Source organism: Tiliqua scincoides, chromosome 2 (assembly GCF_035046505.1).
Source record: "Tiliqua scincoides isolate rTilSci1 chromosome 2, rTilSci1.hap2, whole genome shotgun sequence".
In the NCBI taxonomy this organism is placed as follows: domain Eukaryota; kingdom Metazoa; phylum Chordata; class Lepidosauria; order Squamata; family Scincidae; genus Tiliqua; species Tiliqua scincoides.
In genome coordinates this window covers 186,660,225-186,684,024 of record NC_089822.1, presented here as the reverse complement: position 1 = coordinate 186,684,024, position 23,800 = coordinate 186,660,225, and the positions used below count along the sequence as shown (strand labels likewise).

The following is a 23,800-nucleotide window of genomic DNA, read 5'->3' as shown; positions in this document are numbered from 1 at the left end:
TCCATGAGCTGCTGAAGATCTTTGGCAGAGTGGGTAGTGACAGCTGCATCGTCGGCAAAGAGGAAGTCACGCAGACATTTCAGCTGGACTTTGGATTTTGCTCTCAGTCTGGAGAGGTTGAAGAGCTTTCCGTCTGATCTGGTCCGGAGATAGATGCCTTCTGTTGCAGTTCCAAAGGCCTGCTTCAGCAGGACAGCGAAGAAAATCCCAAACAAGGTTGGTGCAAGAACACAGCCCTGCTTCACTCCGCTTCGGATGTCAAAAGGGTCTGATGTGGAGCCATCGAAGACAACATCGAAGACAACGATCTCCGACACTCATTCTCTCGATACCGAGCTAAACAAGCGCATCGGTAAAGCAGCTACCACGTTTTCCAGACTCACAAAGAGAGTCTGGTCCAACAAGAAGCTGACGGAACATACCAAGATCCAGGTCTACAGAGCTTGCGTCCTGAGTACACTTCTGTACTGCAGCGAGTCATGGACTCTTCGCTCACAACAGGAGAGGAAACTGAGCGCTTTCCACATGCGCTGCCTCCGACGCATCCTCGGCATCACCTGGCAGGACAAAGTTCCAAACAACACAGTCCTGGAACGTGCTGGAATCCCTAGCATGTATTCACTGCTGAAACAGAGACGCCTGCGTTGGCTTGGTCATGTCGTGAGAATGGATGATGGCCGGATCCCAAAGGATCTCCTCTATGGAGAACTGGTGCAAGGAAAGCGCCCTACAGGTAGACCACAGCTGCGATACAAGGACATCTGCAAGAGGGATCTGAAGGCCTTAGGAGTGGACCTCAACAGGTGGGAAACCCTGGCCTCTGAGCGGCCCGCTTGGAGGCAGGCTGTGCAGCATGGCCTTTCCCAGTTTGAAGAGACACTTTGCCAACAGTCTGAGGCTAAGAGGCAAAGAAGGAAGGCCCATAGCCAGGGAGACAGACCAGGGACAGACTGCACTTGCTCCCGGTGTGGAAGGGATTGTCACTCCCGGATTGGCCTTTTCAGCCACACTAGACGCTGTGCCAGAACCACCTTTCAGAGCGCGATACCATAGTCTTTCGAGACTGAAGGTTGCCAATACAATACACCCGGGAAAGCATGCATAGGATTGCAGTGTGAGAGCATGAAGTCATCCATGCCTTTGCGGCTGCCTCTCCTTTGTGGGACGGACGACACGCTGCAGCCCAATCAGATCTACTCTAGAATCCCGTACGTCTCCGTCGAGCACTACCGGCAGCAGCTGTCGGTGACTCCCGCGGGAGCAGATAGAAATAGGTCTGAAGCTGAGCATTTTGACCCCGCCCACTCCAGAAAGTTCTGGCCCCGCCCGCTCCTGTAGCTGAGCATTCTGGCCCCGCCCGATCTAGAAGCTGAGCGTTCTGGCCCCGCCTGCTCCAGTAGCTGAACGTTCTGGCCCCGCCCGCTCTGCCTGCTAGGGTGCGAGTCTTTTTTTCCGCCCGTACTTAGGGGGCGGGGAAGAGGCGGGCGTGACGCCAACGCGCTCTTTTCCTGCGGAGCGTCGTTGCTTAGCAGCGCGTGGAGGGCGGTGGTTGAGAGGCCAGGCCACGTCCTGCCCCCCCGCCCGCAGCTCCGGCTCGTCAGGCAACATGGCTGCCGCCGGGAGAAGCACCCAAAGAGGAGCGCTGGGGTTGGGACAGGCGCCGTCGTCGGGCCAGACGTGGCTCCTGCTGTTGCTTGCGGCGCTGCCAGCCTGGGGCCTGGACGGCAACGGTGAGCAGGGTTCGGGTGGGAAGAGCAGGCCAGGCTCTGGAGCGAGGGGGCGCACTGGGGGCTCCGCGTGGACCTCGACTGCGCGGGCCTGGAGCGCTTCCCACACCCTGGGGTGGCTGTGCTCAGCGGGCCGCCCTGCTGCTCCTCCCCTCCGTCCCCCAGGCAGCGGCTCGGGCCTCTGGCCGACCTCTCCTTCCTTCCTCCCCCCCACCAGGGTGACCAGGTGTCATGACCACAAGAGAGGAGCAGGCAGCCCACAGTGCAGGGCAGCCGAGAGAGCGGAGGGAGGACGTGGCAAAGCAGCAGCCACACATCCTCGTCTGTTGGTCATGGGGTTGATTGGAACCCCAGGTGGTTGTTACATTAAAAACTGTCTTACATAGAACTTCTTTCTTGCAAGAATGCTCTGCACTGCCTGCTCTCAGGAGGACAGAAGGCTGCAGTCCTACCCACACTTACCTGGGAGTAAGCTCCATTGACTATAATGGGACTTACTTCTGAGTAAGCTGGCATGGGATTGGGCTGTTGGCTTTTTCTGGACACAAAAGCTGAAAAAGAGGACTTGTCCTGGAAAAAGAGGACGCATGGTCACTCTGACCCCCAGTATCCACCCAGGTTATTTGAATCTTAAACTGGGATGCTCCTATAAGGCTGGAGCCCTCCTCCTCAAGCCCCTTTTTCCTGGCACAGAAATGTTTCCTTTCTGATGCCTCTCCCATGTTCATAAGGCTGAGGAGGAAGTGAAGGTGATAAAAGACAACTCTTGTTTGTTCCCTGGCGTGCCTTTCATTAGTTTGTTTTGGCAGAGCATTTTGGCATTTATGGTTGTGTGGCCCACATAATTTCAGTGGGTGCAGCTTTTTGTGCCAGTGCATTTCCATTGCACCTGCTGAACTTCTGCCTGTCTGGGGTGTAAGTGGCAGTCCTTTCAATTTTTGAATCTTTAATTGCTGTGTTTCTCAGCAATCATGACATTTGAAGGCTGTCTTACAACCTACTGGTGTGTGCCAAATGATTTTTATTTTGTTTTCAGAACATTGAAGCCAGTAGAATCATTTCAGTAACTGCAACTACCTTGACAATATTTCTTTAAAAGTATAGATTCAGTGGCCTTTGAAATCTATTCAGTTTGTATCATAATGGCATTCTCATATATAAGTTTAGAATCCTACAGGCTTACTCAGAAGCAAATCCCATTGTATTCAATGGGTTGTGGTTCAGTTAAGTGTGCACAGGCTTGCAGCATAACAGCCCAGTCCTATGCCTTCCTCACCACCATAAGGCATGTTTGGGCCTTTGCAGAGGCCAGTCCTGCTGGTGGAAAGGCCTGTGTTGGCCTCCCACTGCCAGTCAGAGGCCAGTGCCCACCTGAGCAGGACAGTGGGGAGAAGGCCGAAATGGGGTAGGAAGGGTGTGTAACAGGGTGGAGGGAGGACAGAGAGAGGGGTAGATCAGGGGTGGGGACAGCAGATGAGGCCTCTACCATATCCCATCTCCCCCACACCTGAAAGCCCAACATGGGTAAAGCCACAGTCTGGATTTGTGCCAGCTATAGACTTGGCATGGATCTGACTAGTCCCATAGAAGCTACTGGGGCTTTACCCAGGATAAGAGGACAAAAGTCATAAGAACATAAGAACAGCCCCACTGGATCAGGCCATAGGCCCATCTAGTCCAGCTTCCTGTATCTCACAACGGCCCACCAAATGCCCCAGGGAGCACACCAGATAACAAGAGACCTCATCCTGGTGCCCTCCCTTGCATCTGGCATTCTGACATAACCCATTTCTAAAATCAGGAGGTTGTGCACACACATCATGTCTTGTACCCCATAATGGATTTTTCCTCCAGAAACTTGTCCAATCCCCTTTTAAAGGCGTCTAGGCTAGACGCCAGCACCACATCCTGTGGCAAGGAGTTCCACAGACCGACCACACGCTGAGTAAAGAAATATTTTCTTTTGTCTGTCCTAACCCGCCCAACACTCAATTTTAGTGTGTTTCCCCTGGTTCTGGTATTATGTGAGAGTGTAAAGAGCATCTCCCTATCCACTCTGTCCATCCCCTGCATAATTTTGTATGTCTCAATCATGTCCCCCCTCAGGCGTCTCTTTTCTAGGCCGAAGAGGCCCAAACGCCGTAGCCTTTTCTCATCAGGAAGGTGCCCCAGCCCCGTAATCATCTTAGTCGCTCTCTTTTGCACCTTTTCCATTTCCACTATGTCTTTTTTGAGATGCGGCAACCAGAACTGGACACAATACTCCAGGTGTGGCCTTACCATAGATTTGTACAACGGCATTATAATACTAGCCGTTTTGTTCTCAATACCCTTCCTAATGATCCCAAGCATAGAATTGGCCTTCTTCACTGCCGCCGCACATTGGGTCAACACTTTCATCAAGCTGTCCACCACCACCCCAAGATCTCTCTCCTGATCTGTCACAGACAGCTCGGAACCCATCAGCCTATATCTAAAGTTTTGATTTTTTGCCCCAATGTGTATGACTTTACACTTACTGACATTGAAGCACATCTGCCATTTTGCTGCCCATTCTGCCAGTCTGGAGAGATCCTTCTGGAGCTCCTCACAATCACTTCTGGTCTTTACCACACGGAAAAGTTTGGTGTCGTCTGCAAACTTAGCCACTTCACTGCTCAACCCTGTCTCCAGGTCATTTATGAAGAGGTTGAAAAACACCGGTCCCAGGACAGATCCTTGGGGCACACCACTTTTCACCTCTCTCCATTGTGAAAATTGCCCATTGACGCCCACTCTCTGCTTCCTGGCCTCCAACCAGTTCTCAATCCACGAGAGGACCTGTCCTCTAATTCCCTGACTGTGGAGTTTTTTCAGTAGCCTTTGGTGAGGGACCGTGTCAAATGCCTTCTGAAAGTCCAGATATATAATGTCCACGGGTTCTCCCGCATCCACATGCCTGTTGACTTTTTCAAAGAATTCTATAAGGTTCGTGAGGCAAGACTTACCCTTACAGAAGCCATGCTGACTTTCCCTGAGCAAGGCCTGTTCGTCTATGTGTTTTGAGATCCTATCTTTGATGAGGCATTCCACCATCTTACCCGGTATGGATGTTTGGCTGACCGGCCTATAGTTTCCCGGGTCCCCCCTCTTTCCCTTTTTAAAAATAGGCGTGACATTTGCTATCCTCCAATCTTCTGGCACCATGGCCGTTTTGAGGGACAAGTTGCATACCTTAGTCAAGAGGTCTGCAACTTCATTCTTTAATTCCTTAATAACTCTTGGGTGGATGCCATCAGGGCCCGGTGACTTATTGATCTTTAATTTATCAATGAGGTCTGAAACATCTTCTCTTTTAACCTCTATCTGACTTAACTCCTCGGTCAGGTGGGGCCGTTCGGGCAGTGGTATCTGCCCGAGGTCTTCTGCCGTGAAGACAGATGCAAAGAACTCATTTAATTTCTCTGCCATCTCTAAGTCTCCTTTTATCTCCCCTTTCCCTCCCTCACCATCCAGAGGGCCAACCGCTTCTCTGGTGAGTTTCCTGCTTCTAACATATTTGAAGAAGCTTTTATTATTCCCCTTAATGTTGCTGGCCATGCGTTCCTCATAGTCTCGCTTGGCCTCCAATATCACCTTCTTACATTTCTTTTGCCACAGTTTATGTTCCTTTTTATTCTCCTCATTAGGGCAAGACTTCCATTTACGGAAGGAAGCTTCCTTGCCCTTCACAGCCTCTCTAACTTGGCTGGTTAGCCATGTGGGCACCCTCCTGGATTTAGTGGAACCCTTCTTTCTTTGCGGTATACACCTCTGCTGGGCCTCTATTACTGTTGTTTTAAGCAGCCTCCATGCACTCTGGAGAGATTGGACTCTTTTTACCCTCCCTTTCAACCTCCTTCTAACCAGCCTCCTCATTTGAGGGAAGTCCGCCCGTCGGAAGTCAAGGGTTTTTGTTAGAGATTTGCCCGGTATTCTTCCCCCAACGTGCACGTCAAAACGGATCGCAGCATGATCACTGTTCCCCAGTGGCTCAGTAACGTTTACATCTCTAACCAGGTCCTGCGTACCGCACAATATTAAATCCAGAGTCACCTGTCCTCTGGTGGGCTCCGTGACTAGCTGATCTAAGCCACAGTCATTTAGCACGTCAAGAAATCCGGTTTCCTTATCGTGACCAGAACACAAATTGACCCAGTCAATATGAAGATAATTGAAGTCCCCCATGATTACATCCCTGTCCCTCCTTGTCACCTCCCTGATCTGTTTCCTCATTTCAAGGTCCCCATCCGATTTCTGGTCTGTAAAAAGTAAAAAGTCCCCTTACTTTTTACTTTTAAATATCTGTAATGTTTCTGTAAAACTCTTAGACATAGCCTATAAGCCAATTATACAATCAAAAATCACACAGCTTTCATGGCGAGACATATGAAGATCTCTTCAAAAGCTGCACATTTACAAACTGAAAAGAAACTCAGTATTCCGCTTCTCAGGTATATCTGTTGGCTGAGTGGACCATACTCTGGTATTTGCAGGTAGCTAAATTAGACTTGTGCAGAGAACCAGCACCTCGAATTATTGTCTGGTTCTGGTGTTATATCCTTTTTTTTAATGTAATTTTGTTGTATTCCTATGACTTTTATACTTTTTTTGGAAATATATTTCCCTGTTCTTTCTGGTCTCTTAGATGCTTGGATTCTGCATTTGCTTATGTTTTCAATTGTTTGTCTTGGGCAAGGCAAAATTTACTTGTGCATAAAATGTTACAAAATAGTTGGCAAAAAAATTAGCAGAGGATCATTGTGGTATCCTCTTCGCACAGATACAGTAGTAGTTTTGAACACAATTTATCTGAAAGTACCTGATCAGGGTATGAGCTTTTCCTGTTTTTGCACAATTTTTATGTTTCTCTGTTATGATAATTATTTACCTAGTAGTAACTTCCATAAATATTAGGTTTCAGGGACTTTGAACACCACAGACAATTCTTTTGGTGTTATAAGTATTACAAATTATTAGTTTGCATATTCATTCCTGCTGCTTGGATTAGTTAATTCCCAGCTTTTCTTAGAGTTTGCACTTGAAAAATTCTAATGGGCAACTTCTATTGAAGTGGTATTTTTAGCCTCCTACTATGAACCAAAATGTTTCATCATCAGTGCAATACTTGTACACTGCAAATATGTTTCTGGAAAACAGAGTACCATTGGAAGCAGCACTTTAGGAGGTATTATCACTGTTCTGATTAGATGTGTTCACATTATGAACAGAAATGCATTAGGTTCAAGAATGCAATGTAATTGACCAACATTGCTGTCCTTCCTCCTAATGTGGAAGATAATGGGAGAAGCTACTCCCAGGAGGATGAACCAGGTTGTGATTCATCTTTGGGAGCTTCAGGCTTCTTGTTGAATAAGGCATCTACATTATTATTATTATTTATTATTTATTATTTATTATTTATTATTATTAACAGTATTTATATACCGCTTTTCAACTAAAAGTTCACAAAGCGATTTACAGAGAAAAATCAAATAACTAATGGCTCCCTGTCCCAAAAGGGCTCACAATTAAAAAGATGCAAAAGAACACCAGAAGGCAGCCACTAATAAAGACAGTGCTGGGGTGAGGTGGGTCAGTTACTCTCCCATTGTGTCTTCTTTTAAAGCATTTCCTGGTAGTAAATGATTGCCCTGTGCTAGTTAGAATGGACTCTCATTGTCCCAGCACAAGCCAGAATACATAGCTTCTGACTGTGTACAGCACATCATAGACAGTTGTACTGTTCAGCACTGAGTGTTGAATGGTTTTATGAATTTTAACCTTTTTCTTTTCATTAATACTTTAACAATTCCACTCAAGACACAGAGTGCTGCTATGAAGCGGTGTTATACAAGGTACTACTGTATTTCAAAATTTATACATCTGGGGGGGTGTCACAGAGTTCAAAAGATATTTGTATGTATATTACCCTCCTTGTGCATTAGAGTTCCTCCTCACTTTACCTGAGGCAGTTTCGTAGATGAGGAAGTGTCATATGGGTGCTGTGACCCCAGGGTGGCAAAGCTGCCCCTGCCACAGTCCTGTCCCCTCACTTGCAGCCCAGCTGCTTGGAGCAAGGCCACTTTGGCTGGCCTTACTCTGAGCAGTGCACAGTCTAGCTGAGAATGACTGCAGGGATGGGCAGATTCAGCTGTCCATCCCCATAGTATTCTTGGCGTGGTCGCTTGAAGCCATGCTGGCTGCTTCTTCTGTAGCTGGCAGCTTGGCTCCAAGAGTTCAGTAAGTTGGTGATGTCATGGCATTACCAGGTTGGGGTGAAGGGGATGGCAGGATGATGGCACGCCAGTCAGCTACACTGCTAAGGCTGGTCTGTTCACCTGTTTTGCATTACATTTTGATGAGTCATAGATGGTGTGAATTCAGGTAATTCACATATTTGTATGGAAAAGAAATAATGACCTTTTTGTATTTGATATCTAATCAGTTTGAGAGATGTAACAATGTCTTGTAAAAGTTTTCAATGTTTTTTTGATAAAATTGCATTGCTAACAATGTAGCTTTAGTAAAGTTTCAGTATAAATGTTTAAATTTTTGAATTGTTATTTCTTGTGCTCCAGAAATACTTGCTTTATCTACTTTTTATAAAGCACTTATGCTCTTTCTCCCAGTTAGTCATGAGGGGCTACTGTGCAACTACTTTGTCTGAGTAGTAATGAAAGCTAGCTGCACAGAGAGGTTTTCTAGAGGAATTCAAGAATTAATGAACAAGAAGCAGATGTGTTCTGTACACTGTTGAGACATAAGAGGAACAGGTCCTAGTGCCCATGTACCAATACTGCTGCTTTGTGCTACTGTTCAAGTGAACAGATGTAAAGTGTGAATGCAGCAAGTGTGTTTGCAGACCAGGTATAGGCAGGCAGGTCTCTGTATCCATGGATTCAATTACCCATAGATTCCCCCTCCCCCGCACATTAACATTCTTTAAAAACTTACTGGGTGAAGTGTATCTTGCTTTAACAGGTCACTGTAAATATGTAAGCTTACAGTGTAATGAAATCAGTCTGCTATGAGCCTGAATATAGGTCCAGCCTCGTTATACACAGATTTTTTATACACTGATTTGACTCAACACAAATGGCCCCTGCAAATGAGAAGGAATGTGCTGATCCCTAGAGAAGGGGAAAAAATGCACCCCTTTAAAATCACAGTTTAAAAAACTGCTTTTTACTGTTGCAGAGAGACAGTCATGCAAGTGATTAGTAGTAGTAGTAGTAGTAATAGTAGTAGTAACTTTATTGTCATGCTACAGCACAACAAAATTTATGCATCTTTGAGATACAAGCATAAATATATACTGCAATTCCAATAATCGCACTCTGCACACTCACCCACACATTCTATACAACATGCATCATAATATAAAAACAGTATAACAGACCATAATGTCCAGGAGCATGGTAACAACTATATTGCCTTATTCAACGTAATTATGGCTGTGGGATAAAAACTGTTCAGGAATTGTGTGACGTGTACTCTAATAGTTCTGTATCGTCTACCCGAAGGCAACAGTTCAAAGAACTTATGAGCCGGATGGAAGGGGTCTCTCAGAATACTATGTGACTTCTGCAGACAGCGAGATGTATAGATGTCCTCCAAAGCTGGTAGATGAAGGTTGATGATGTGCTGCGTGATCTTAATAATTCTCTGCATAGCTTTTTTGTCCCCTGCAGAGCAATTTCCGTACCACACCAAGATATCATAGGTTAGGACACTCTCAATGGTGCAACACAGTAAGACACAAGCAGCTGCTGTGACTAACCTCCCAAACTTCCTCAGAAAATATAACCACTTTTGTGCCTTTTTTATCAACAGCTGGTGTTAATAGTCCATGAGAGGTCCTCTGTGATGTAAATACCTAGGAATTTGAAACTATCAACCGTCTTCACCTCCTCACCATTTATGTATAATGGTGTGTGTACATCCCTCTTTTTCCAGAAGTCAATTATAAGTTCTTTAGTTTTTTTGATGTTGAGAAATTATTTTCCTTGCACCACAATAACTCCTGTACCTCTTTCCTATAAGCAGACTCATCATTCCCACTAACAAGTCCCACCACTGTAGTATTGTCTGCAAATTTTATAACTTCATTGGTGTTATGTGATGGGGTACAATCATGTGTATACAGGGAATAGAAGAAGGGGCTCAGCACACAACCTTGGGGAGCTCCTATATTACTGGAGGTTATATATATATACCTGATTACAGGTATAACCTAAGTATCCACAGATTTTTCTATCTCAAAGGTGATGAGAAATGCCCTTTAAATTAAAGGAAAACAGTCCTTTAATAATGCCAGAGAGGGCAGCAGTCAGGCTGACAATCCATCAATCATTCTTTCTGCAGGCTTCACTCCTCCCTTCCCCCTGAGCACCTGGAAGAAGGCTAGATGGCAGCAATTATCACCCTCTCCACTCTTTCCCCCTTGCTGGGGCTCCTGGTGAAGGGACGGCTCTCTAAGTGAAGCCTAAGCTCCTGGGGAGAGACTGATGGCCTCTGTGCATTACAAAGGTCAACAAGGCTGTTTTGTAATCACCAGAGCAAAGAAACTTTGTTTTTTAAATTGATTTGCTGTAGTGCATTTTTTGCCATCCACCTGAGTTATTGGAACAGAACCCTCACGAATAATAAGGCTCCTACCTGTCCTTAATTAAACTAGCTCCAGTGCTAAACAGGAAGTGGAAGTTGACCAGCTCTTGGATATTTTGAATGAAACTGCTTCATATAATTTATTTTGGTGTCATTCTCTTTTGCCACTTGTTCTGCTTGGGGAGACATACATAAAAATATCAATATTCAGAAACTTATACAAATTGCCAAATGTGACTAGTAAATGGAGAAGAAAAATTACCTGAATTGTTTTTAATTTTGGTGGCACCTTCCTTATCTGACAGAGCTAAAGGTCTTAACATACTTAAAGGCCTACCTTACTTAAACAGGTAGTTCCACTTGATTTTCTTTTTCTTATTCCATTTGTGTACATATGTGTGTAATAAGATTTCCCTGAAGCCTGTTTGCGCTTGTAAAGCCTCTCTAGGCATCACCTTTAGTTTGCATTTTTCTTGAATACCATATCTGAACATGCTTTATTGACCTAAATATATAAAACTTGCTAATAATTTTGTGTTGGCCATCCTTGTTGAAAACATGTTTTCAAGTTTTTTTCCTACTAAATAAGTCATCAGGAAAAGCTTAAAGCTTGTCACATAAGCTTATTTTAGGAACTGGAAAATTCTGTTACACACAGCTTGATTAATATCAGTGTGTCTTGGATTTCTGTGTTTTTAAAGTCTGCCAAATGTAGGAAAAATGTATGCCATGTAAACAAGGAGCAGCCTGTTTGGCTGATACTTGCTTTTACTGTGACACCTTGAATGGTTTGTTTCACTCTACCATCTGTTCAATATTTTTATTTCATAGCAGTTGGAAGCAAGTGAATGTTTCTTTGTGCACAGCTCTTGGATATTTTGAATGCCAAACCTAAACCCAGTATGGCCCTTTTCCTGTCATAATTATTATATTGAATTGTGATTAATAGTGGCAGGGTATTTAGTTTTATTTTTGCGACAACAAATACCATTTTGTTTAGTCTTTATTTCAGTTGGAGTTTTACACTGAAGAAAGTATCTCTTAAATACAGTATAGCTAGAGGTATTTGCTTCTGGTAAAATAGATTTACAACCTAAGTTGTACACAACTGAATGGATTTGCCTCTAAGTAAGATAAATAACACTATTTTCAAACACCTCTAAGTATGGATTATATTTTGGTAGTATAATTACAACTTTATTAGCCTGGCTTAAGGTGAGTATAGAACCCTCAGTTTTTGCTTATGCTATGAATTCTTGTAGTTTGCTTACTTTGATTTTTTTTTATCATCCATAAAATCAGTGTTCCTGATCATGCTATAGTGCAGGGCTGCCCAAACCCTGGCCCTGGGGCCACTTGCGGCCCTCCAGGACTCCCAATACGGCCCTCAGGGAGCCCCCAGTCTCCAATGAGCCTCTGGAGATTTGTTGGAGCCCACACTGGCCTGACGCAACTGCTCTCAGTGTGAGGGCGACTGTTTGACCTCTCGCATGAGCTGTGGGATGAGGGCTCTCTTCACTACTTGCTGTTTCACATCCGTGATGCAGTAATGGCAGCAAAGGAAAGGCCAGCCTTGCTTTGTGGAAGGCCTTTTATAGGTCTTGTGCTATTGCAAGACCGTCATTCATTCATCTAAGTTCATTTTTAATATATTCATTTATGTAAACTTATGTAAATTTATTCAAATTTTAAATGTAAATTAATTTTTTCCCCCTGTTCCCCCGTCAGTGTCAGAGAGATGATGTGGTTCTCCTGCCAAAAACTTTGGACACGCCTGCTATAGTGTCTCTATTACAAGAATGGCTAGGCATGGGATTGCTAAATTGGATTGCCACTTTGTGGCTGCTGACTACATTGGATAATTTCTGCTGCTATCAGAGGATGGAGTCAGAGAAGAAATCATTTTCAAATGCCTAGAAGCCAGCATCCATCTTTTAGCTCAATCTTGCATAAAGCTGTTTAAAAAACTGAATATTTGGGCAGTTTTTCTAGGAACCTGGGCTACAAGTGTCTTGAGACATCTACGGACATCTTTGCTGTTTAACCGGTTTTACTGCAGCTCAGTGGAACTCATGCAGTCATGTTGTTCTACATCTACAGTCTATTTTCCTTTTAGCCTGTGTGTTGCTGTTTTCTGTTGCTGTTGCAGTATATAGATATGTATGCTAGTCGGGGGCTGAAGCTGACTATGTTGACAACCTTGACAGTCATGAAGGGAGCTGAAAGATGCTGTAACTTTCATATACAGGTGATATGATGTGTCTTATCTAGTTTGCATTTTTCATTTACTCAGTGAAGGAAGGCTTCAGCTGTTGCATTGCTTGCATCTAGTATTTGATAACTGCTGTCCATGTCCTATGACTTTTTGTTTGAACAAAGAGAAATGCAAACCATATATACTTTTGTATAAGTGAGGGGTGTCCAAACTTTTTGGCAGGAGGGCCACATCATCTCTCTGACACTGTGTCGGGGACTGGGGAAAAAAGGAATTTACATTTCAAATTTATATAAATGCATATATTAGAGATGGAACTTATATGAATGAATGAAGGTCTTGCAATAACTCAAGGCCTATAAAAGACCTTGCACAAAGCAAGGCTGGGTTTTCCTTTGCTGTCGCTGCTGCATCACAGACGTGAAACAGCAAGCAGTGGAGGGAGCCCTGGTCCCACAGCTCATGCAAGAGGTCAAACAGTTGGTCGTCACACTGAGAGCAGTTGCGTTGTGCCAGCGTGGGCTCCAGCAAGTCTCTGGAGGGCCAGAGGCTCATTAGAGATTGGGGGCTCCCTGTGGGCCAGATTGGGAGTCCTGGAGGGCTGCAAGTGGCCCCAGGGCCGGGGTTTGGACATCCCTTGTATGAGTCAAAAAATTTATGCCTTGAAACCGGTCCTGAAAACATGGGTTGACTTGACGTGGGTCAATATGGTAAATAAAGCTTCTAAGAACAGCTGCTTGGTTAGGTGGATGGGGGTGCTGGGGTCAGAAGCTGTTTTAAAAACATTTACTTCTGTTTTATCCAGTTGGGGTTTGATTCTGACAAGCAGATGCTATAGTTTTAGTCTAATCTTTCATGTTAATGTTCTGTTGAAGACTTCAGTGTGTTTACCAAACACTGTGATTATGTTAATCCCAAAGCAAATAATAATTAAAGCTTCCCAGTGTTTGAAGCAGTAACAGATAATGGTTTTGAGTTATCACCAGTGATACACTTGTTGTTCTTTAATACACTTATGTTTATACAATCAAGATATATATGCGAATATTGGTTTAAATTTTTTTTTCCCAAATTGACTCCTCTAGGCACTATGGAAGGGAATACGACACGTCAGAAAATTGCCAACATAACAGATAGCCATGGGACTCTGATTTCAGAGGTTGATCAAGTCACTACAAATAATGTAACAAAAGAACTTTCCCCAGTGTCTTTCAGAGGTGGTGCTTCTGTTACACCTGGGTCGACTACAACTGAAGATAAGCAAGCTGCATCTCCTACACCAACTTTAGTGTCTCTTAGTTCTAATTTGCAAACAGATGTTGATGTTTCAGAAGACATGCAAGTTAATGAAGATGATGATATAGACAGAGATGTATTGACAAACTTTCAACCATCAGAAAAGGGAACTAAAGGTCCTGTAGAGGATTATGATCAGTATGAGTCCCAAGATGATCAAGAAGGCCCAGGCACTTCAGAAGACTGGGCAAGTGAGCAGACCTATGCAAATAAAAAGTCATTTACTAATGACATGAAGGATTCCTCTGTTTCGGGCTTAGAAGATGATAGCCATTTTTTTTTTCATCTGGTTGTTATTACGTTTTTGGTAGCTGTGGTTTACATTACATATCACAATAAAAGGAAGGTAAGCTGGCCATTTTAACAATCTGGGGTGTACTGTACTGTTGTGTTGGCCTTGAACCACATTAGAGCTCTTAGTGTTACTGGTAGTCTGCATTGGACTTTGTATTATAATTAATATGGAACAGCTCTAATATTTGGATAACATCAGAAACCTCTTGGTATTCCCTGGGATGTCTGGAGATAAAACTAAGGCAGAGCAAAATTCATTACATTGTAAAATACAGGGTTGCAAAGACCAGGGAACCTCAAATTAAGATAATCAATATATTATATTGAGATAACTGAGTTAATACGAAGAATTTGTGAATGTAAAGCAGGTATTAATCTGCCTCAGATTTACAGTTTACTATGCATTACTAATTAGTACTTCTGGTATGTTTATAAAAATAGCAAAGTGGATTTAACAATGTAAGTAAGCTGAGAAGAATAAAATAAGTCTAGGCAAACAGCTTGTAGGAGTAGAGATACTAATGAATTTTGGTGCCAAATGGAACTAGACACAAGAACTTCTCTTAGCTTAATGTTCTGAGAAATGTAAATATCTTCCTTTCCACTTCTTGTCTGGGGATTAATGTGGTATTTTTTATTTCACTATTTTTCTCCTTTGTTTTTAGTGGATCTGTGGTAAATGTGGTTTACTTATATCTTGACATATCTTTGTGATTTATCTCTGCATTTCACAGGCACTTCAGTAGGTTACATTGAATGCAAGCACCTTGCATGTTGAAGCTGTTCAAGTATGCCCAAATTCAAGACAAGCCATTGCACTACTTGTGGTTGAACATTATTTTCTCTTTGTATCAGCACAGATATATGGGAGACTTCTCCCTCTCAATGCTCCCTCCCCCAACTAGATATGATGTGTAGCAGACGCAGTTCATTAATACCATTCATGCCACATGTTTGAAATTAAGGAATTCACCTGTTGTTGAAATTCTTTTGGTGGTTGCAATAATATGGGCTGCTGCTTAAGAAACTGAACCACTAACAAGCGCATATACTTTAATTTGGTATTTTAATATGCCAATTTTAATAGTACTAGATGTGAAGCTGGACTATTGTACATTCTGTTTCTCTTATAAGCTTGCTGGCTTTTCCATAGCAGTGTACCCCCCCCCCCCTTCCCGAGAGAGGAAGTCCTGCCTGATGGATTTTCCTGCAAAGGCAGGATTTTCCCTTTGCTGGGGGCAGGGATCATGTTTTGCCTTTACCTCAGCTGTGGTCCTGATTTCAGCCTCTTCAGCTACTCCTATTGATCTTTATAGGATACAGTAAGTAGTCAAGTGTTTGTTCATTCTGACAGTGTGCTAGTGATTTTATCACTTAGAGGTAAATTGTTACAGATATGTAGTTGGACGTTAGTAGGAAAACTTGGTGAAGGAAATGATTGTGATGGGCAGACCCAGAAATTAATACTATTTCTGCTTGACATCATCTTAACCACATTGGTATGACTTTTCTTCTTTTCTTTCCAGATTATCTTGTTGGTTCAGAACAGAAGATGGCGAGATGGGCTTTGCTCCAGAACAGTTGGATATCGTCGTTTGGATCAAAATGTAAACGAGGCGATGCCTTCGTTAAAAATTACCAATGATTACATTTTTTAAAAACAATGTGATCTAAGTTTGCTGAACTAGTAATTTTCTTTGCCTTGTTTTTTTAAAATACAAAGTGCAGGTGTTTGCCATTAGCGATGAACATGTGTGCTCTCTTCCTGCCTTTCAAGTTTTACCTTGTATGAGGGTATGTAAGGTTAGCATTTATTTTTGGTGACAGCCAGACCTCAAAATCAATGTACATAGTGTCTTTTTTTTTTAGTACCTTTTATTTATCTTACACTATATTCCCTTCTGCCTGGAGCAGTCAGTAATCCTAGTTTAGGATATAGCCATCTAGGAGTCTAGATTTAACATTCGTGAGTCTTACTAAAAAGGAACTTTCTGGTGACTTTCTTTTTTGGATTGTGCATCCTGCCATTTCTTTCTTAGTACAGATTGTTTAATATTATATATAAAGTGTCAATCAGTTTAAAGCTGGGCTCTTTATTTCTTGCAAAATTACTTGTATAGAGATCATGCTTGTCAATAGACTTTGTGCAAAGAAGCGTTTTAAGAGAACAATGTTTTTGCACATTATACTGAATATCAACGTGTCTTCACAAGTATAATTTAAAAAATGTTATGGATTCAGAGCCCAGTTTTTACTCAGCCAATTTTTTAGTAAATCATTTTCCTTTTATAATTAAAAAAACTTTTCAGGCTATAACTTTATATACAAGGTCTGTAAGATAAGTTAATCTGCACTGGCCTCAGTATTTTAAACAGGGGTTGGAGAGACCATGCTGTGGTTTTGTTGTGCTACATACATGGGAGATGTGCAAATCTGAGAATGCTTTATTACTTCAAACATTGGTTTAAACAATGTAATTGCCTTCAGGTATAGAAGGGCGATGTGCCCAAAATTGCCAGTCTTCAGAAAACACTAGATTACTGTGTGTGGTTTTGACAAAAAAGCCAAACAGAAAACCCCACCCTTCCACATGAGCATACAGTAAGTGCTGGGTATAATGCGTTTTTTATCATTAGCATATTAAACATTTTGTCTACTTTATGTCCAGTTTCGCAAGTTGTAAAATATTTAGTTTCTTAACATCCTATCTGATTTTTGTTTTTCAAGGCTGAAAATTATGTAAATTATGAACTGGAACCCTAATTACTGACTTTATAGTCAAGTATTGTTGTACCATTCAGCAAAACTCTCAAACCTTTGGCATGGGAAGAGTTGCACAAGCTGTGACTTGATTGATGGATAAAACCGGTTGAATTTCTAGAGTCCTGCAGTTAGTTCTCCTAAACACAAGGATGTGAAGCACAGACAATACATGCCAGAGCTGTTTTTCTTGTGATAATTTTTATTATATTTGAACTTGTATCACCTTTAATAAAGATTTTTTTTTTTCAAATTAACTCCAGGATCATAATTTTACAGTAATTGTAGCTTCATTTGTACAGTTGTATATTTCCATTAAAAAATTCTTTTCTGGTGAAGTCTCCACAGAGTTTTGAAAACTGTGTAACAATTCTGGTTGGTTTTGAATGCAAATTGTTATATCTGATGATATTCCAAAACCTAAAGTAATGTACACAATTAGGAATGCTAATAGGTATGGAGCTACATAGTAGTTTCTTGTTATCCTGCATATTTTCTTATAGTTTGTAAACCTTCATAAGTTGTGTGGGTAAGAGGGTTAATGTGTTTGACTCAGAAACACAGCAGATTCGTGGGCTCTGTGCAAATATTGGCCTCTATGAGTTTATAAACACTTCAGGCCTGTTACCTTCCAACTCTTGATAATTTTACTTCATGTCTTTTTATCTATATGCAAGCTCTCCTTCCTGACAGCATTATACAGTAATAGCTGATTTATGCAGGTTTCAGATAGGGACTTCTCCACGTCCACAAAACAACGTGTGACTTGAATTTCCCTTGTGATACCCTTTTTATTTTCACAATTTTTAGTCTTCTTTCAGTGTAAAAGCATTCTCAGGGAAACTTACAGGATAAAATAAACACTACAGTTAAAGTAGCAAAATAAAAGCAGCATCAGTTGAAGACAATTTCAATCACAGATTAAAACCTTGATGTCAAAGGGATATCAGTGTGTGCACCAGCACTTGGAGCAGGCTCCGAATATGACTCGTGTGTGGGCAATAGTAAAGGAAGAAAAATAGGGGTGTTAGTATAGTTGTGATGCCTCACCCTAAATCCTTGGCTCACCTCATTCAGTGGCTTCACATAGATAATTAAAAAGTGCAAGGGACAATATGGAGTTGAGTGGAACCCTGTAGTGCAGGGGTGCTCACACTTTTTTGGCTCGAGAGCTACTTTGAAACCCAGCAAGGCCCGGAGATCTACCAGAGTTTTTTTTACAATGTTCGTGCCATCATAACATATAACATTTATGTGTACAGTGTATGTTGGTGTACCTTGCATAACTGCATGAGCCAATATTGCACAACACAACATAATTAACTATAAACATTTTTTGTAATTACTTGAGTTTACTTTGATGACTTGCACTGAAGTGAATCAGCCAAGGATGCATAGTTGGACAGTAGCTGCTGACAGCCAGCCTCAAGCACACTTCCAAATGTTCATCAGTCATGGTGGAACGGTACTTGGACTTAATGGTCTTCATGTAGGAAAAGGCTGACTCACATAAATAAGTGGAGCCCTTCCTGCCTCAGGTGCTCTTATATCCCTGAGGGCCCTATTGCCTTCAAGTGGCTGCAGCTGTGCAGCACACTCTGCTGGATGCCCAGGCCTTACCCTTAAAGGGGCCACTGCTGACACCACATCTACCTCCTCACCAGATCTTCCTCGATTCCAATACAAGTGGGGGGGGGGATCAGATCTCTATACAGACCAGTGCAAAAACAGGGGAAAGGTGTGGGGGAGGGAAGATTTCTGTATAGACATCACAGCAAGACCAGTGCAAAACCCCTTGCACACAGAACCAACAGATGGAAGTTGGGGCAGGGGGGGGGTAGATCTCCATCCATACCAGTGCAAAAGCAGGGGAAAGGTGTGGGGGAGGGAAGATCTCTGTATAGACATCACAGCAAGACCAGTGCAAAACCCCTTGCACACAGAACCAACAGGTGGAAGTTGGGGGGGGGGTGAAGATCTCCATACATACCAGTGCAAAAACAGGGGAAAGGTAAGTCAGCCCCAGTAGAGTCAATGGGGCTCACTCCCAGGGATGCGTGGATGGGAGAGAAGCCTGCCAGCGGCTCCTCTCCCAGGGAGGAGCCTGCCAGAGGCTCACTCCCTGGGCTTGCTCCCTGGGCTCACAAGCCTGCCAGGGGCTCACTCCTAGGGATGCGTGGATGGGAGAGAAGCCTGCGATCGACTCATTTTGCCTCGAGATCGACTGGTAGCTCGCGATCGACATATTGGGCACCCCTGCTGTAGTGTAAATGTAAGACAACTGTCTGTTCTCCAAAGACTGCTGAGAAGACCTCTAGAAGTAAAAGAATTGCACTTGTGCTGTCTTCCTGCCATAGCTCACCCACCTGGACAACTGAGGGAATTACAGTATAGTACTGAAACCAGATTAAAAAGATTTAGAAAGTCAGTTTCTTTCAAGAGTGACTTGAGCTGCACAGAGCTACATGAGCGCCTTGCCCAGGGGGAGAATGTTAATAAATGGCTGCTAACAATTTTCTCAGTCCATAATGGACTTCTTTAGGAGTGGCCTTGCAACCAACTTCTTCAAAGTGGTGCTTTCTGAATTTTTTTCAGTCTGGTTTCAGTACTGACCTTCCTTTTACAATGAGGCTTTCGCTACCTCCTAGATTCCTTGCCTGATATGAGTCAAGAGGGTCAAGAATAAAGAACAGAGTGGTGAACTATCTTATATCTGTGCCAATCTGTTTTTCAGATTGTGTGTTATGTCCTCATTTATTCTGCCTGGAAATCACAGCAGTTTTATCCTGTTATATGTTCCGAGCTATCTTAAGACACATCTTTTTGGTTTTTGGACAGAGTCAGAGAGATGATGTGGCCCTCCTGACAAAAAGTTTGGACACTCCACTCTATAATAATGTCTTGCACCTCGTCAAGCCTTTCTCCACCTTTGCCTCTCCCGAATTACTTTGCAGGCATGAGCAGGAGAAGTACTTTTGAAAAGCTGAGTGGAGAGGAACCCTTAATGTCAGCACATTATTTTCAAAAGCCTGAAGGGGGCACCAAATGCTTCCTGTCTGTTTCTGCTGCCTCACAGCTACCTCTGCTCCAAGTTCTCCTCCTGAATGGGTCCTGTTGTATTTGAAAAATGTATGTGCAAATCTAAAAAGGAAGTGAAGAGCAGAGAAGAGTGTGGGGCTAGAGTGCTTCCCTTTTCTATCCTGTCTTCCATGCTTATTTTTCTGCTCTACCCCTTCTCCTTTTTAAACACAGCGTACCAAGGAGGAGGAGGGGGGTTGATGCAGCTCTTTGAACTGCTGACAAATAGCAGCAGGCAGGTGGGGGCAGTGGTTGCTGCTGCCTATTTTTTACCTGATAATCCACTGCCTGAGATGCAGGCATCTCTGACTTCCTGAGTATGAGGATGGCCCCAGAACCTTACAACGTTTCAACAAGGAAGGAGCTTCATATTTTGTTCCTTTCGCCTACAAGGAATCCCACTGCTTTTGGAAGCAATCAGTGCCTTTGTGACCACAGCAGTCACTTTACCTCAGCCTCATAGGCTGATTTGCCTGTTTAGCAGATAAGAGGCAGAAACTAAGAGCCCAATCCTGGGCTCAGTGGCATGGCTCCATGCAGCTGAACACTGTTGCAAATGTGCCATAAGGCACATTTGCCAGCCTCACCGCTGGGCTAGCGTAGGGCGGTCGCCCAGTTTCCATGGCTCGGCGGTCTCCCGGACTGCCGAGCTGTAGAATGGTGGACAGGGGTGGGGAGGAGGTGTTCTGGGGAGGGGGGAGGCTGGCGGAGGGCAGAGAGAGGCCGGGGAGGAGGCATGACGGGGAGGTGTGATGCGGGGAGGGGGTGGGCTGGAGGAGTGCCGGGGGAGGGATGGGAGGTGGGTCCGCGGACCTCCACTCTGCTCTGCTCGGCAGGATCCAAGGCACTCGTGTAGGGTTGCGTGCCCTACTTGAGTGCCTTTATCTTACTGCCAACCTTTTGGTCAGCGGTAAAGTGAGTAGCCCCATTGCAGGGCTGCTTACCTCACTCGGGGGAAGGGGATGAATGTCCCCTTCTCCCAAGGTGCTTCCCGCGGTAGCCTGGGAGGCACAGGATCTGGCGACAGCCCTTCTTGGTGCCGCCGAGCCTGGGTGCCCCGGGTAGCTCAGGATTGGGCTGTAACGTGTAGCAGATTTGGAAGCAAAGGGTCAAGAATGAATGTGGGCATATAGAGATGCACAGCAACCAGCACTCATCCACTTAGCTGCAGCCCATGTTTATGGAGTGCAAAAAATTAGGATGCCATTTTCGTTTGGAGTGGGCCTGTTCCCTCTTCCTTAGCATTAGTTTATCCAGATGAGCCACAACTAATGCCTTTAATTGTATAACTTCATATAATGTGCCCAAACACTTTTTTGCTGCTATTAATAGATTCAGGCAAAGCAATCTACTTTCCCTTGAAGCTACTTCCGTTACATTATTCAATACCATAGTCAACTTAGGGCCCAATCGTATCCAATTTTTCAGTGCCAATATAGCCGTGCCAATAGGGCATGCACTGAATCTTGTGCTGGGGCAGGAGTAACAGAGGCCTCCTTAAGGTATGGGAACATTTGTTCCTTTACCTTGGGTCTGCATTGCGACTGCATCAGTGCTGGAAAATTGGATAGGATTGGGCCCTTACTAAATTCCTGGTTAAGTCTTGTTACTTCTAATATTGTTTCCCTTACATCAGTTCAATAAGCTTGGGCTTTTATGCCCCAAACATGGTTTAGTGGGTGTTTCTTGATAAATAAAAATTTCATTTGCCAATGTAGGTAAAAACTATTGTGTATACACACAACTGGTTTGGATGATACTTACCCATCTAACAGGCCTGTATGCTAAAAGGTGTAAATGCTCATGGAGCACACATACATCTTGGCCCCTCTCTTCATGTCCAGGAGAATTTGGGGGATTTTTTTTTTCTTTAATCACATGGGATGGTGATGGACGAACATGTCTCCAGCAGTGCTCTGGACTTGCTTATATTCCTTTCTCAGCAAAAGCTCCCAGTCTTGGGATTTGATTTCAGCTCTGCCTGTACCAGGTCAGTGGTATAAAGCTCCCTTTTCCTAAATTTGTCTTGTTGTGTGAACTCTGTACTCTGCTTAAGGTTGTGACGGTCCCAAGGGCAGTGAGGTATTCTTAGTGCTCCACTTCATCATTTCTTCTTGTACACTCAGCACATCATCATCCAGTCCTTGGAAAATTAGCTAATAAAAACAAAGGCCACAAGTACAAAATCAGAGCAGTGTGATGTTCATTTGACAGCTGCTTGCAAGTAGCTACTTGCAAGTGTGACAGATCATTATTCATGCCCTGCTAGTACTATTCTTCCTCAAGTGCTATTCCTATCCTATAGAAGAAAGAGACATACTGTATTTGCATGTATGTGCAAAAGTGAAGCATCCACCTTTGCTCCTCTGTCATGATTTTCCCCACATTCTTTAGAATACACTGCAGGGGGCACTCTGGCTGCATGAAATGCAGAGATTTTTAAAAGCTGGGCAAAAAAAGAACAAAGTTCGTTTCTAAACAAGTACTGTACTGAAAGCCCATCAGACAAAAGCTGGCATTGTAAGGCTGTCTTCTGCGATAACGGAAAGCACATCCTTTTGTTCTAGGTTGTTTGCCTGGGTAACAAGGAGCCATTCTGGTAAACCTGATGCAAAGTTTAGAATGTCTTTTATGATCAGCACTGATCACTTCTGTGACCCTGCACCTGCCCTGGTTTATTGAATGAATGACTGGTGTCTATCAGTGCTCAGATTGGTACTAGCTAGCATGCTCAAAGAGTTGGACCAGGAGGGCAGTTCACTCTGTAATTGCCTTTGGGAAGCTGATGAAGCATCTGGGTTTGGCTATGGGACAGACAAGATATTGGGTAAGGCTGCTGAATGGCCTGCTAGTCCACCTGGAAATGTCTTCTTACACTGTCAATTAGACCACCTTTATTCATTTTCAGAACAATATGGCCACCACTCGGAACTCAAATCACATGGGCACTGCTCATGTTGTCCAAGCAACATGTACCAACTGCATGGATGTTTTTCCTGAAATAATATTCCATTAGCTCCCTGGACTCTCTGGACTCCATTATGAGTCCAGAATTTTCCTTTGTTTGGTCCATAATACATGGTTATATTGGTCTTCCATTGCTAGGGCATTTTGATTTTCTCTGACTGCATACCGATGGGGGATTCCTACTCAGTAATGGGGTTTCTGTTCCACTCTCATGGCATCCACAACGTTAGTTATTACCATTACAGCCATTCCTGTTTGCAGATGAGACTTGCATTTTTGGTTCTTGTCTCAGTTCCAGCCTTATTAGGACTGGCAACAAAATGTACAGTTTGTGTTGGTGGAGAATCAGGTGCAAACTACTTCACAGGATTCCATTCACTTTACTGATCCACTGTGTCATGCTTACAACTAACGTGCCCCTATGGTGTTTAAAAACTCATTACCAGAAACGCACCATTAGTAGTACTTAGACTGTACCAGAACAACACTCCCAGCAAATTATGCGATCAAAAAAATCACATCACCCAGCATTCTGTGCATATAATCCATGAATCTTTGGGGCTAGTGCACAGATCATACTCACTGCAACCTAGATTACTGATATCAATTATCAACTGGCAGTTTCCTGGACCAGGACCAGGGAGGTGGTACATGTCTGTCGGACAACTGTGCCTACTCCACTATTCAGTTCAGGGAGATACCTCCCTCAACATCAAGTGCAGGAAGTTCTGCTCCAGTCTTTATTATCTCATTTAAAAATTTAAACTGAATTGATTTACAGATGATCTAACAATTCCATGGCTTATCTTAGTATGCAAAGAAGTTCAACTTTTGT

General features: G+C 43.4%; 1 protein-coding gene across 1 annotated transcript; it reads left to right on the top strand.

Annotated features, from left to right (window-relative positions):
• The first annotated feature begins 1,477 nt into the window (after nucleotides 1-1,477).
• Nucleotides 1,478-17,177, top strand: C2H5orf15 (chromosome 2 C5orf15 homolog). The gene is made up of 3 exons (XM_066616970.1): nucleotides 1,478-1,730; nucleotides 13,656-14,212; nucleotides 15,687-17,177. Exons 1-3 carry the CDS (start codon nucleotides 1,607-1,609, stop codon nucleotides 15,816-15,818), a joined length of 813 nt encoding a protein of 270 aa, XP_066473067.1. The 5' UTR covers nucleotides 1,478-1,606; the 3' UTR covers nucleotides 15,819-17,177.
• Nucleotides 17,178-23,800: the final 6,623 nt, after the last annotated feature.